We start from the raw sequence: 16,601 nt of genomic DNA, 5'->3' as shown, positions 1-16,601 counted from the left end.
CAGCAATATTCCTGGTGAAAATTATTTTTTTTAAAAAATTGAAATTCTCTGGAAATTATTGTAAGGTCATACAGCAAATGAAAAAAACATTCATTCAAGAAAATCAACTCAATCTTAGTAAGAATGGTGAGGGTCCATGGCATTTGAGCCATGGCTTATTCCATTAACCTCCACCATCACCATCAAGCTCTACACCTCTGCATTACAAAAGCTTTAACCAAGGCACTCTACTCCAGGCAGGTGCAGCCAAGATAAGGAGGGCTTCCTCTCTACCCACCTTCTGCTCTAGGGCTATGGCTTTAACCCATGAGGAGCAGGTGGCTGTGTTTTTCACTTCTCATAGCCCGTGCTGCAGAAGATACATTCTAGGCAGACATAGCAAAAATGATATGGTCTGCCTTCCCCCATCCCATCCCCACACATAGGGTGGAAGCTCTACCTTAGGCATGGCAGGCCAAGGAAAGGGGGTTCTTGTTGCCCCTGTTACAGCTTAATTGTACGTAAAATGATCCACTGCAGAAGGACCAAGTCAAAAAGACCAAGGGCACTCACCACCACCACTTCTAGTTCTCACTCTTAGAGCAGGAATGTTACTCAGGAGAAGTGGAACTTACCCCAGAAGTCTGGTACAGTGGCAACAAGGTTTTGGTCTGGCAGAAAGGTAGGTCATAAGGATGAAGAGTTCTCCAGCTCTGCCTGAGGAGGCTATCCTTATGTGGAAGAGAGAGTGGAGAATTCTAAGTCTAAGGGCATTGTTAAAAGAAATACAGGTCTTTCTGGGGAGCAATTAAGAGAAAGATGTCAGCTTCACGATACTAGCAAAACAGCAGACAAGCCAGTTTAATAGAATCAAGAAAAGAGACAGTCAAAATGAGCCCTTCTGAGATCACAGGCAACTCTGTATGCAAGAAAGGATGTACACATGTGTTCAGCTGTACCAAGAAGGGGTAATCAAAGCAGGATTTGGGGCCAGACCTGAAAGTATTCATCAAGTTGCTTCCTGACCCATCCAAAAGGCAGTAGCCTCACTGGCATGAGGTACTTAAACTCTAACCGAACACTGAGTGAGCAGTAAGCTGCTCTAACCCAGGGGCAATGCCTGGAAAGCTAGGCTTCAAAATCACACTCATTCATGGAAGTCTGGGCAACTACGTGCATATTCAAAGGCTGGGTCCTCTCAGAAGCAATTGCAGAAGGAATCTTCACATTACCAGTCCCTGGCTGCATGTGGATGGGTAGCAGGGGTAAGGGTGTGAGTAAACTACCTTAACTGTGATAGCAGTCTCTAAGTCAAGCACACACATTCAAGGATAAAAAATATAACTGGCTAAGAACAACCTTTGATCAATTAGTAGCTTATAACATATGAAGAGTGACCCTTGGGTCAAGATTAAAATCTCCTACCCCAAGGTGGAAGATTAAAACAATCAGAAAGAGTCAGAGCTGGGACATCAAAAGCTATGCACTGCAGAAAATGTGGGTGGGGAAGAACATTTCACAGAACTGATTGAGCAAAGTTAATGTCATTTGACCTAGCAAGCAATAAACAAAATAACCTTAGAGGTGGGGGAGGGGAGATCTAAAGTGTTCAGTTATCAACAAAAAATTATGAGACACGCAAAGCACAGTAAAGTGTGACCAATATACAGAAAGAAGAAAGCTGGCAACAGAAACTTCCTTTGAAGAGATCCTGATGGTAGACTTAGGAGAAAAAAAAAAACTTCAAATCAGCTGTTATAAATATGCTTAAAGAACAAAAGAAAACCATGCTTAAAGAAGTAAAGGAAAGTATGTTGACACTGTCTCCTAAAGGAGATAATATCAATAAAGAGGTAGAAATTATTCAAGTTTTTAAAAGGAACCAAATAGAAATTCTGGAGTCCAAAAGTACAATAACTGAAATGAAAAATGTACTTCAGGAGTTCAACCATAAATTTGAACTGGCAGGAGGAAGAATCAGCAAACTTAAAGATAGATTAATAGAGATAAGCAATCTACAGAACACAGACAAAAAAGATTGGAGAAAAATAAACAGAGCCTTAGAGAAATATGAAACATAATAAAATAGAAGAACATATGTATAATGGAAGTACTAGAAGAAAAAAGAATTTTTAAAAATCAAAGAAAAAAATGGCTGAAAACTATTCAGATTTTATGAAAAACATCCAAGAACCTCAACGAACTCAAATACATCAATTGTATAATCAATACATCCAAGAAGCTGAATGAACTCAAAGTAGATTAACTGTTAATAGAACCACAAACATCCAGACATATCATACTAAAAATGTCCGAAGACAGAGGAAATCTTTTGTCGTTGAACAAAGGAGCAAAATAAAAACGATACATTATACTCAAGCGAATCTAGTCAGATTAACATATTACTTATTATCAAACACAATGGAAGTCAGAAGGCAGTGGAATGACATATTCAAAGTGCTCAAAGGAAGAAACTATCAAATAAGAATCATATCCAGCAAAATATTTTTCAAAAAAGATGGCAAACTAAAGACAATCTCAGATCAACAAAAACGTGAAAAAAAAATTCATGCTGTTAGTAGACTTACGTTAAAGTGAACACCAAAAAAAAATCTTTTAGGGTGAAAGTAACTAATATCATCAACACATTGAATCCACACACACATAAAATAAGAGAGAGCACCAGCAAAAGTAATCATGTATGCAATTTCACAAACAATACAGTTGAATATTTCTTCTCTTGATTGATTTCAAAAGCAATTTCAATAAACAATATGTACATAAGTGTGCTGTTAGGCTTTTAACATATATAAATGTACTATATTTGACAACAATTACACAATCACTGTGAGTAAGAGCAAAAAGCTATATTGAAATACATTGTTAAAAGAAATACAGGTCTTTCTGGGGAGCAATTAAGAGAAAGATACCATTTAATAACTCAAATCAATAGCAAGAAAGTAAGAATAAGATAGGGTTAACAAAAAGATAACTATAACAAATATCAATATAGACTTGCTCTTATTTCTTTCACCAGCTTCCAAAAAAGATTTAGCATTACATAAGATATAATATTAAATACATCTAATACTATGAGTATATTGTTGAGTTTTTAATATACATAGATGTGTTTTATATGTATATACGCACACACGTACAAAAAGGAAGTGTGTAGCACTTGTTTAGTATATAGCATGTTATAATTAAATCAGTACAAAACTGAAGTCAATTTTGATAAACTGAGATGCATATTACAAGGCTTAGATAAAGCAATAAGAAAATAACTCAAAAATATACTTTAAAAATTCTTAAGGGGATTAAAATGGTACGCTAGAAAATACCCACTTAGTATAAAAGAAGGCAATAAAGTGGGAGCAGAGGGGTAAAAAAGACATAAGACACATAGAAAACAGAAAGCAAAATGGCAGATGTAAATCCATCCTATCAATCAAAACATCATGAATAGCTTTAATAACCTAATCAAAAGGTAGATATTTTCACAGCGAATTAAAGAAAAAAACAGGATCCATCTATCTACCATCTGCATGAGACATAATTCAGAATCAAAGTCACAAACAGGCTGAAAACAAAAGGATGTATAATATAATCAATCACCATGAAAGAGAATAGAGTGGCTACACTAATATCAGAAAATAGATATTAAAACAAAAATGTTACTAGAATTAGAGAGACCTTCATACTGATAAGACAGACAAAGGGACCTAATAGACATCTATAAAATATTCCAACAGAATAAACATTCTTCCAAAAATGCATGAAATATTCTACAAAATGGATTATATGCTAGGACATAACAGGACTCAATGAATATAAAAGAGCTGAAATCACACGAAGTATGTTTTCAAACACAAGTGATATTAGAAATTAGCATTAGAAAGTTTGGGAAATACAAAAGAGTGGATACTAAACAAGACATTCCTAAATAATCAAGAAAAAATAATCTGTTTATATTAATGGTGAATTACTTTTGAGCAAGGTTAATTGACATGAAAATTCACTAGAAAAAAAGTCTTTTCAACAATGGTACTGAGACAACTGGATCTAGGCCGGGCACGGTGGCTCATGCCTGTTACCCCAGCACACTGGGAGGCTAAGGTGCGTGGATCACTTGAGGCCAGGAGTTCGAGACCAGCCTGGCCAACATGGCGAAACCCCGTCTCTGCTAAAAGTACAAAAATTAGCGGGTGTGGTGGTGTGCCCTTCTAATCCCAGCTACTGGGGAGGCTGAGGCATGAGAGTTTCCTGAGCGTGGGAGGCAGAGGTTGCAGTGAGCCGAGATTGTGTCAGTGCACTCTAGCCAGGGCAACAAACCAAGGCACTGTTCAAAGAAAAAAAAAAAATTCTTGGCCAGGTACATAAGCCCAGCATTTTGGAAGGCTGAGGCAGGAGTACAGGCAGAGGCCAGAGGCTGAAACTAGCCTGGGCACCATAGTGAGATCTCATTTCTACAAAAAATAAAAAATAAACAAAATTATCCATGCACTACAGCCTGGGAGACACAGCAAAACCTTGTTGTTGTTGTTGTTGTTGTTGTTGTTGTTGTTGTTGTTGTTGTTTAAAAAAAAGAAGATCTATTCTCCCAACAAATTTGAAGTAGAAAATACATATTCCTTAACTACAGTCACTATACTGTACTTTAAGTCTCCAGAACTTACTCATGTTATAAGTACCTTTATAAATGAAAGGTTTTATCTTTGAAAGTTTGTACTCTTTGACCAACGTATCTTTCTATTTATGGTTAGCAAAGTTAACCTTCATTTTATATGTTTATTGACTCTTTGGATTTTCTGAGTTTGTACAAAGTGGTATCTTATGTCTTTTGCCCATTATTCTCTTGGAAATTTTAGTGTTTTCTATTGTTTCTAAGAGCTCTTAAGATATTTAGGTTAAAACAGCATTTGGTCATATTCATTGCAATAACTTTATATTGCTCTGTAACTAAACTTTGTATTTTTATCATAACGATATGTGCTTTACAGGTTTTCACTTTTACTAACCAAATTTATCAATTTCTTTTCTTTCTGACATCCTCTACTGCACTGAGGCTTAGAAAACCTTCCTTTTCTTAAAATCTAACTGATTTTCATGAATACTTTCTTTCAGTTAAAATTAGTCTACAGTAAACTCTGAAACCTCTGTTATCTGGGCAGAAAGCATAGATATAATTTTAACAGAAAAGTAACAGTTAATTTCCTTTATTTCAAACAGAAAATGTCTCCCTATCTCCTCTTATTTGTCATGCTATTTTTATCATATACCAAATCTCTATGCATGTTTTAAAGTTTTTCTTTACGTTTCATTGATCTATTTCTTTATTTTCTGCTAGCCCCATTATTGTGGTTTTGGAATATATTTAATTATGTATGATAATGCTTGCTTCCTTCTCATTACTTATGTTTAAACATACAAAATATTTGCTATTCTTGTCCGCATGTTTTTTTCAAGTAGACTTGAAAAACCACTTGCTAAAAAAATTCAGAAAAATATTCTACCAGGATTTTGATTGCAATTACATTAAAGCAATAAGTAATCTGGGAATAACTGATACCTTAACAATATTCGGTGTTTGCAGCCATGAATGACCATGTCTCCACATATATTCAAACCTTTTATGTCTCTCAATCAAGGTTAATATTAACAGTTTTCTGTATCTAGGCCTTGGATTTTTCTTTTCAACTCCCTCAAAAAAACCAAGCCTGAAAGCCTTAAAATCTGACACTATTTGTATGAGAAAAGATAGTTGCTAACTTATTACATGTTTTCATTTTGTTACTATAGGAATCATTTGTTTGAGTAAAAGCTTTTCCTTCCAATACAAATGCAGGAGGTTGCCAAAAAGAAATGGGTAATAGAATGCATGCTAATTACGTACTCCATATAGGACTTTTAAAAGATGAAATTATTACGCCTTCAAAGCAAATACTATGATGATATTAAGTCTAAAATTATATGTTAAGTTTAGTTGGAGGCTAACAAATGAAAATTAAAATAACTAAAAAGTGAGCAAAGCTGGAGAATAAAGTGAAGAACAAACTCCCACATATTTTTATAATTGGCTAGTTTGATCCCGCCAACACTGCAGCCACTAGCCACATGTGGCTACTGAGTACTTGAAATTAGGCTAGTCTGCAATAAGTGCTATAAGCATAAAATGCACAACAGATTTCAAAGACTTAGCACAATATTTAAAATGTTTCATTAATGTTGTCCTTTAATTTTAATTGCATTAATATTTTGAATATTTTAAGTTAAATAAAATACATAATTAAAATTATACATTTTGCTATTAATATTAAATTAATTTTGCTATTTTATTTTAAAAATTTGCCCACTACACAATTTAAATTATAAATATGGTTTGCATTATATTTTTATTGTACAGCACTGTGCTAAACTGTTTTCAAAAATTAGCTGGTACTAATTACTCTTTATTCTGGGCTGCAAAATGCCCCCAAATAGTGTTAATTCAGTTTTCTTGATTTTAATTTTTTACACATTAAAACAATTATGTCTTTGGCTTGCAAGTTCAAAGTTTAGTAAAAGTCAATTATTGTACTATATATTTCCACTCTGAAATATTATAAAAGTGTTCAGAAAATATGAAGTACATATGTGGAGCTTGATGAATAAACTATAGGACATGCGAAAGAAAGAGAGCGAGCAGAGAAAGAATAACGTTATAAGACATCAAAATATATTTTATGTATCAAGGTCACAAATAATTTCAAAATTACTCAATAGCAAAAGCTGAAACCCTCCATTATCTTCTTCTTAGTCATTGAGGAGAAATTTATTAATAATAGAATAAACTAATTACAAAAGGCATTTGAAAGGATAAAGAGTTCTGGGGCAAATATGCTTAAGACGTTTTAAAATTTTTTGTCAGATTTTAAACCTTTGTTACGTCATTAAACAAGAAAACCCCAAGTTTTATGCCTGTTATTTCTTGCTATTAGAAATGCTCAGAGCATTTATGTGTAATTCTTCTGTGACACTGAACACTTTCTACTTTAACCTAAACGGCAAAGTCCTTGAAATTTTGACAGCTTTGTCCTCTTGATTCACTTTCTACCATCATACCACTCCTTGCCAAATACCAAACACAAGCCCATACACATAGCAGATGTCAACGATGATTTACTGAATGAAGGGATGAGTGAATGAAAAAATGATTATGATCTCTTTTGCCTCTGTGTGTTATAGCTTAAAGACATTATGTCCATAAAAAAGTGTCCAAATTTCATAGGTATGTAGAAGAAAAAGAACATAAAATGCCAGTAATGTTGTACTAAGTCTTTGATTCTTACTCGACATTTTAACATTTCCTCTTAAATAATAACACAGGAAGTTTTTTGCAATAGGATAATTTTCTCAAATCAACAAGATAAAACTGTACACAATTGCCTTATACTTTATATATTAATATAAAACTGGGAGCTTAAACTCTCCATTTTTATTTTATTTAATCACCTACATCAGAAATATATTATTTCTTCAAATATTTAAAATATTACAGGGATGATAAAACAAACACACAAGTATGGTGTATCTAAATTTGTACATCAGTTAAATGTGTTATGTATATTCGGAGACACACATAAAATTTATGTTTTTATCTCCTTGCCTGCTAGGAATTATTTCCAGACCTACTATTTTACATCACATCTTTATCAACAGTTTTCCAGTTGCAAAGACCACTGTATATATGTATTTCCCATAAGTATTAGAAACAAGAATATAATTTTGCTTGACTTGTACAACCCTCTGAGGGCTATGAAACTGCATTTAAAGAAATATTAACTAATGTCATTTGAAAGGTGATCTTTAAAATGCATCAAAAGTGAGTGTGGATGTGTGGGTGTGCGTGCGCGCACATGTACGTCTGTGTGGTAGAAAGGTCTTGAAAAATAACTCTGTATTTTGGGGGTGCTTCTGATGTTTACTATATGACTATTGGCCTTTTTAAAAAAATAAGATGCTCAGATATTTTGCCAAAATGTGCTAAAACAAAGTCACTCAGATAATATGAGCTAGTCTAGAGATTAATAAACCCTCCAATTTCAAAAGCTTATACAAAGAATGAAATGAAAACAGAGAATTTTCAGCCATCAAATATTTCAAGACTTCACTCTGTTTCTATGACATATTCATCCCATACGAAAGATTTGCTAAAGGGGTTGTAATGGCCTTCTGGGACAGGAAGAATAAGGTTTCTGGAGAAAAATGTTAAATTAATTTTGATGGTGATGCAAAGTTAAGAAAGGGTTGTTAAGGAATGGCTTGCTGCCACGGGGTGGGGTTTTGTTTTGGTATCCTTTTAGAGCCTGCAGGTGTTTGGCACTAGTTAAAATCAGGGCCAGCTGTGATATTTCAATAGTTCTGATATTTTCCTCCCAATAGTTCTCAGAAGTGATGCTTCAGGGTGATGTCTTACACCTGATACATTCAACTTGTGTGGTACAAATGTGAAGACTCCATTAAATAACACCAGTTTTGTGACACTCTTTGCCCTCTCTTCCCTACCCTCAGGTCATGGCATCAATGACAAAGAAAAACACTAATCAGAGGCTTCAATCACTCATAGTTTTTAATTGAGCAGTTTAATCAAAGATGGTGATATGCTAGAATCACCAAATATACAGTCTTAAGCAAAGCCTAAAAGCAGAATGGCACATTCCCTTTTGATTCTTAGTGTAGACAGTGATGCTTTTAATCTCTCTCAGTGGTAAGATATATACCTATGTTTGCAGGAATTTGAATAGTTTCTATTAAAAGCTGCATTTTCTTTTAAGTTTGTTTGGGTTGGAAACCCTCAAACCACAATGTATTTCATGCACATGTTCCCGAGGGTATGTTAAATAGGACCATACTGAGGTCATCTAGTAAGTTTTTGAAACTTTTTAAGAATTCCTTTAATGTACTGCACAATCTTGGCTTGATTAAAAGAAGATATTTTAAGAAAGCACTTGGAATAATGACTGGCTATTAAAATCTATATACAGATCATCTATATTATACATCTATAATGCACAGAACTTTCCACAGATAATTTGTCATTGAGAGAGAAAGACAATAAAACTCCCACTCTAAGGATTCTGAATAAAAACTCCTCAGAACTTTCAGTAAATGCAGACCAATCCCCCTACACCCAGCCTGCAGTATTCTTGATTGACTTAACAGTGGATGCCTGTAGGATCACTTTAACTGTGCAAAGGTCTGTCACATATAATCAGAGTATAAAAGGTAGACAATCTCTCATTTATCCAAGAAAAAAAAATCATTTGCTGTTTTGGTTGAATCGAAAAATCAAGTTACCTCAATCCATGAGACTATGATGAAATTGTTAGGCTAGAAATAGTTTCTACCATCAAGTACATTTTTGTTGTCTCCAAGTTCAAACCACAGATGAAATGCTGTTAATGGTCTACTTAAGAAGTAGGCACTCAAATTTTTCTGCCGTTACTTGAGTCTCCCAATCCTGGCTTTTGTTGTGGTTGTTAGACATACCCCTTTTCACTTTATCAAAGTCTCCATTCCTACGCCATGTTCCAGGCCTTGTACTTCACCCAAAGCAATTTTCAGTTGAACTAGCAGCTGTGCTGGCACAGCGCACACGGAGAGTGGGCCACATGCGCCAGCGGTGTGTTCCCACATCTGAACAGAAGTGGCCGTTTCCATGCACCCAGGGCCAAGAAACTCTACAGCTCATCAGAGGCAAAACAAGGGAGGATACCTTAAACAGAAATCATACTTAGAAAAAACTTTTACGGAAAATGAAAAATAAAAGGATTTTCAATCATCAGAAATGAGGAAGGGAAGTTGTCTTCTTGGCATAGGGTTTGCAGATATATTTTTATAAATGGATAGCAGAGTGCAAGCTTAACTTAATGATCCCCATCCCCAAAGCTACACTGGATTTTCCTCTATCCACTCTACAAAGACAAGTAAAAGAAGTTAAACAAGAATATAACCTTAAAGGGCACCATCATAACCACAGCTACTACTAGGCATTGGCTGTTTACCATCTCACAATCCCTGTGCTGTTCCCTTCATAAACAGTATCTCAGATGCCATTTCACCATTTTACACTTAAGAAAACTAAAGTCTAGAAGTTTATAATAAACTGCCCACCAATTTTGACTCCATGGTCTTAACCATTACGTTACACTGAGTTCCCTCAGATCACCAAGGGTTTTCCAACCAGCCCTGAAGATACAGCTTGTCAGCCTCACTCAGGAGTACACAAGATGATAGTTATGGTGGGGAAGATTTTAAAAAGGGGAGGGGGGACTGCAGAGGAGCAACTTGATTATTTGGAAAACCTGCACATTCCAGAGTTAACCAACTCATTAACTAGTACCTTTCTGATAAATACATTCAAAATAGACTTAAATAGCAGGTACACATTGTGTACTGAATTTCTGCTAAGTCACAAGCACTGGATATATCATAAGTGTGTTGAATAAATGAATGAACTAAGTCATCACAGTTAGATGTCATTTTGAAGGTTTTCAAAAATAATCTGTTTTACACAAATGTACGCAAAGGGCAGTAGAGACATTTGTAATAGTACGAAAAGCTAGTATGTTGACTTAAGTAATACAAATGTTCTCCATTTTGGAAAGTAGGCTAATGACTGAAAATATGCCATAGACCAATAACAAATTTTTGTAGTTCCAAAAGAATTGACATGCAAAGATTAAAATACTTACATTGAACCACAAGAGAAAATTAGGTATAAAAATTCTAATTATCCTATATTCACTTTGAACTAGCCAATAAAGTGAACTATTTTAAGATAGTGGGTGGGATTATAAATCTTTGTTTATCAAAGCCTAAAAAATAGGTAGTGTTAGAATATACTTAATATATTTTTTAAAAATGTAATTATTTAAAATAATTCTTTGCTTTGGTGTCTTCATCTCTGATAAAACACAGATGGAGCAATAGAAATGATAATGGAGAAACTCTTAGGAAATATCTCCAGAGGAATGTACCCTCAAACTGAGGTAAACATGAAGTTCTACACACACCTCAATACATGACAGCTTCAAATGATGGCTTGGCCTCACTCAAAGTTACGAAGTGAGAAAAACAGTCCCCTGGTCTACTACATTCAGAATGTGCACAATGCTACCTCCTTGTAAAGAATCACCAGGCATTCACCCACTGATGGTGTGGGGTCCCCTTCAGATGAATTCACATAGTACACACCAAATGGGCCTCTTTATCTCAGATACTTATTGACCATTATTGACCAGTGTTTTAACATGAACAAAGCGTTGCCATACTCACAATCTTGGCAGAAAAATAGCACAAGCAGAATTCCTGAATTTGTTCACTTTTTTTCTCCAGTAAATGTAGTAACCATTAAATTTAAAATATTTCAATTTTCTTTTAAGCAGATATTCATGTAAGATAAAAGGCACCAAAGGTTTTCCAACAAAGGTCTCCTCCCTCAAAAGGTGTATTCTATGTTCAGTAATTTATTTCTAAGAAAAACCCGCCACTATATAAATATAAAGAACCCAGGAAAATATACCCCATAGTTTTGAATGTTGGAAACTGACAAGACAGTTGAATAATCACAATGAAAGCTTTAAAATGGAGTTCCTCTACTTTTGGGGATTAACAGATGAATCTGAGAAATGGTAAACTGCGTGTAGTTATACTGATTGAAGTAATAAAATCAAAACATTATTTTCACATCATCTAAAAATAATCACTTGAACAACGTTATAAAGTAAATATATTTTCAGGTGACCCTGTTCCTGGACCCCAAAAAGGAGCCTGATAAGCAATGTAGAGCATAAATATCTATCTGTGTAAAATTTATGCCTCACAAATAACACATATTCATCAAAGCAAACAAAGTCCTCTCATTTGCAGAATTAAATATGACTTGCTCTGTACATTTTAAGATAATCATATGATCAGAGGTAGACTGTAACTATGAAAGTTCTCATATTTCTTCCTACGAAGAATAGTCTCTGAGTACCCGACCCCGATATCTCAATTGTGTATATTTCTGTTTTTCAGGAAAATTAAATACCCTGGCCACAGAAACTTCATGTAGTGGCTAATGAAGAAATACAGTATATTAAATCTAACACAGACATAAGTATGCTTATGGACAGCCACTTCTAAGTTCTGGTTCTTTTTATCTCAGACCCACAAACAATTTTAATATAATGGTGAAAAATCACATTGTATGACTTAAGCTTGAAATCAATGGCAAAGGTACCTTGATATAAGTCAATCTGGACAGAAAAGAGAGGCAAATGCTTGTGTTGCTAAACTTCAAAAACAAACCTGAGGTTCTGCAAATACATTCTTCATGTTGTTGATTGGGCCATACGGGACTCCACTGCCTTCAAAAAAATGTAACCACTTGCTGGTCAGTTCTTCTTCAAACCTAAGACAAACAAGGATAAATTTTTTTACATAGGAAGGAACATAACACAGCCTCTTCTATCATGTGGCCCTCCTTCAAAGCAAGCAATACTGACAAAAATATGTTTCCTAGTCTTTCTTTACACCTCATTTGAGAGAAGGCTGTCTGTGTGAAATGACTTGAGTGGCCCTGTATGGATAAGAGCAGCCACCCAGGTGCTAGTGTTTAAAAATCCATCATTTACAGGTGTAATTCTTCCTATTTCTATTGCTATGAATTCTCTGAGCAATTTGTGAATTTAATAATAATAATATCATTGTACTTTGAGCGTGAAGTCATTGGGCAATATGTCTTTTAGGTCTCAGGTAGTGGAAATCAGGTTAGGATAGGCACTGATATATTATTCTTCAAAACAAAAAAAAAAAATACTAATGTAACTGTTTTAAGAAAGCTTTGGGAAAAGTATGCAAAAATTAATGGTCACAACCATTGGCCTACAAACAACCTTTACACTGTGATTTACTAACCAGCACAACTGAAGACATGCAAAGAGTGATATTTCAGTTCAGCCAACAAAACTCAAATTTATCCAAATCCTTTGTCTGTTTTATTTCTACTATAATTTAAAATTGGACTTCACAGACAGAAAAGCATATGGATTTTCTTTATTTTCCCTAATAGGTCTTAAGGAAGGGAAGCTAACACATTTATGAGATTTATTGTTTGATATTTCTTCTCTGTAAAAACAGTGAACACAGAAATAAAATCTTGGATCTATAGGGACACCCCAACACAATTAGTTTCTAATGAATGAAGACTTTCAGAATTATTGATTATTAAAATGTCAAACCTGTTCTAATTAATAATCTAGGTAACCAAAGAGACATTTTTAAAATATTAGCCAACGTAGACTAAAATGTTTTACTAATATGGAAGGGCTAGTGAAACAATAGTAGAATATTCATGGACTTCCCTTCGGTTCTCCTGTACATAGGTAAAACTAACTTCAAATCTGCAGACTCCAGAGGAAACTGTATTAGATAAATTTACTTCTTTCACCATTAAAAAAAAAATACATATATATAGGAATAGCTTCAGCCAGGCGCGGTGGCTCACGCCTGTAATCTCAGCACTTTGGGAGGCAAAGGCGGGTGGACCACCTGAGGTCAGGAGATCCAGACCAGCCTGACCAAAATGGTAAAACCCTGTCTCTACTAAAAATACAAAAATTTAGCCAGGCATGGTGGCCGGTGCCTGTAATCCCAGCTACTTGGGACGCTGAAACAGGAGAATCCCTTAAACCCAGGAGGCAGACATTGCAGTGAGCGAGGTCGCACCAATCGCACTCCAGGACTGGGCAACAAGAGCGAAACTCCATCTCAAAAAAAAAAAAAAAAAAAGAATAGTTTCAATACTGAAGGACACTTAATTGATTGCTACGTAAGAGAAGAAACGAAAAACAAGAATTAAAAAGAAAAAATGGAATAAATATATGTTCCAAAATAAGGCTACTATATGAACAATGATGTTCAATCATGTAAGTTTTTATTTAAGGATATAATAAATATTTTTTATAAAGGTAGTATTACATTTCACTAGGAAGTTAATCAATCCTATCCACACATTCATTTACTGATTACCCACTATACACCAAGTATTGATTTTGTTTTTAAATATATGCCTTCCATTTTCTCTCCAATTCTATGGATAAGGATTTTTTATTATACATTTTAATTTCAGCCCAGTAATGTTAACTACCCCTATTTAGTACACAATAAAATACTTCACTTCTGAATATAGTTTTAAAAAATCTTTCATAGGAATAACAATGCAAGGTTAAATGTTTGGCTCATCAATTCTTCACATTCTTACTTTCTTTTCAATGACTGTTACAGTCAACTCCTGGCCAAGGCTTCCTAAAATATATATAGATATATATCATCAGAATGATATATGCTGAAAGAACAAGAGATACTTTGAACCTGGAGCCTTTTCGATGAGGGCGTCAATTACTTAAGTTTTCAAAGATGGAGCATTAAAACAGTTAGCCTGATAAATTTTCAAGACAACAGAATTTATCACCACTGGACTCACCAGAGTGGCCTGAAAGATCTACACAGCAAATGCATGTCAATATCCAAACAACCCATGGCTGCAGGTTAGCCAACAGAAAACTCAGGGGAATAGTTGAAGTTTTAGTATTTATATAAGCTTTTCACCACTGGGCAAAAAAGAGGGATTTATTTCATGTTATGGAAAATAACGGATGCACTCTGGAAATGAGAGTGCGGGAGCTGCAGTTGTGACCACTGTTTGTGTCTTTGCGTGGGTGTGGGTGTGGAAGGGTTCTGAAATGCCATGAACTCAATCAGAGAAAGACAGAACATCGTTGCATTCCACTGCTCTCAGAGGACATATCCATCATTTTTTTCTAAAAATCTATCTCTTGATCTAAATCGGATGTGGAATCCTTTATGCAAAAAGCTGTAAGCACATGTTTTTATTAACCACAAAAATTCTGCTAAAAAAATTTTAAAAGCTGATATAAATCACTAAGGGCAATAGATTCCAGAAGATAAGACAAAAAGGGTGTCCTCAGATCCAGCTTAGCAAGTGAAGTTAGGGCCTTCACTGGAAAATTATTTGGAGACTCATGAACAATTCAAATGTAATTGGCAACTTACTAAATCAATACATATATTTCATTCTAGATTTTTGTAAATTCACTTAATGTTGGGAATGAGTATTATGAATCAAATGGCATCATTTAGATAGGTGAAGCACAGCTGATGTTAAACTTCCTAACATCAAAATTCCACTTAAGAAATGAAACATTCTTCTCTTTATAAAATGAATTAAAGTTGCAAATGAGACAAATACAAGACCAGAAAGAAACTAATAAAAGATCTCAGCCATGAAGGTGAGAGTTGGAAATAATTGTGACATTAGTGACAACTAAATGCTGGTTATTAAATAGTTTAATCTATATTTTGTCAATTTTATTTTCACAGCCACGCTATACGGTATTATTCTCATTTGACCAATAGGAAACTCAGGTTCAGAGAAATTGACTTGCTCAAATTCATACAGGTTTTAGAGTCTTAGAGTCAGATGTCATGTTTAAAGCTGAGATTGCTTAACTCCAAAACCACGTTCTAACACATAATGACTGTAGCAGAATACATTCGGAATGCATAGCTTCACATATTTTATTCATTATATATGGTCACAGCTAAAAAATGAAGGAGCAGAGGTGAAACTGTTCATTTTTTGCACTAATAATATGCTTCTTCACTTCTATCTTATATACCTCAGTATATATTATTACATTAATACACATTCATTCCCGATGCTTTTAGCAAGAGTTTGTTTTGCCTCTGCCATGGAGATTGCAATAAAAAAGACAGTCTCTGTGTTAAGAGTTCATATAGTCTAATGGAGAACACAGCTATGAAAAGAGAGGAATTACAATGCAGGATGCTGAAACGAAGATACGAAGAAACAACTTATGGTTGTTTCTTCAGCAAAGAGGGAGACTTGCACTGAAACCATGGATGCGGGAAAGGGTTCAAAAACAAGGCGATATTTGAGCCGAGTATTGAAAGACAAGTTAAAATTAGTCATGTGAAAGATGGGAGAGAGGCTCTTCCAGGTAGAAAGAGCAATATGTACAAAGATCTAACTTGGAAAGAATCTGAAATCTCCTGTGCCCCAGGTGGCAGAAGATGAAATGTGACAGAAAGTTTAGAACCAAAATGCAAAGCAACTTGTCTGCTATGCTAAGAATATTGGATTTCTTCTTGCAACAAGGAACTCAGAGAGGTCTTTAGGCAGGGGACTGACCTACTCAGCACTAATGCAGACAATGGACTGATGTAGATGAGACTAGAGATGTACGGCTGATGTAGATGAGAAACTTGACAGGAGGCAACATACGCTTTGCCTCTGATGCATCCCAAATCTGCCGATCAGTAGTAACTTCCATATTATTATCAATAACAAACAAGTTCCCATTTGGAAAAAAAGATTGTTTTCTAGAAATTTCCAATCCTTTTAATTACTCTTATTTATCTGTTTTTAATTCACCATCAATCCCGAGCCTCTGAAATCTGGTTTGGTCATGAATGCCTTTTCTTACCCAGTCTCTAAAGGTCTCCAGCTATCATTTGTAAAATCCAATATTCTTTTCATGGTTGTCATACTACGT

General features: G+C 34.8%; 1 protein-coding gene across 3 annotated transcripts in view; it reads right to left on the bottom strand.

Moving 5' to 3' along the window:
- Nucleotides 1-16,601, bottom strand: part of SUGCT (succinyl-CoA:glutarate-CoA transferase) — a 712,177-nt gene that overhangs the window by 363,877 nt on the left and 331,699 nt on the right. For 2 of the 3 annotated variants that reach the window (XM_011995105.1, XM_011995108.1), the window contains one exon: nt 12,313-12,415. In XM_011995105.1, the coding sequence (XP_011850495.1) occupies nt 12,313-12,415 (103 nt within the window). Of the gene's footprint in view, nt 1-8,973; nt 9,734-12,312; nt 12,416-16,601 lie in introns of those variants that run through there. The other variant, XM_011995107.1, reaches the window with a different exon arrangement.

Source organism: Mandrillus leucophaeus, unplaced genomic scaffold (genome assembly GCF_000951045.1).
Source record: "Mandrillus leucophaeus isolate KB7577 unplaced genomic scaffold, Mleu.le_1.0 Scaffold472, whole genome shotgun sequence".
NCBI classification, from domain to species: domain Eukaryota; kingdom Metazoa; phylum Chordata; class Mammalia; order Primates; family Cercopithecidae; genus Mandrillus; species Mandrillus leucophaeus.
The sequence above is the reverse complement of the archived record's forward strand: the minus strand, read 5'-3'. Positions and strand labels throughout refer to the sequence as shown.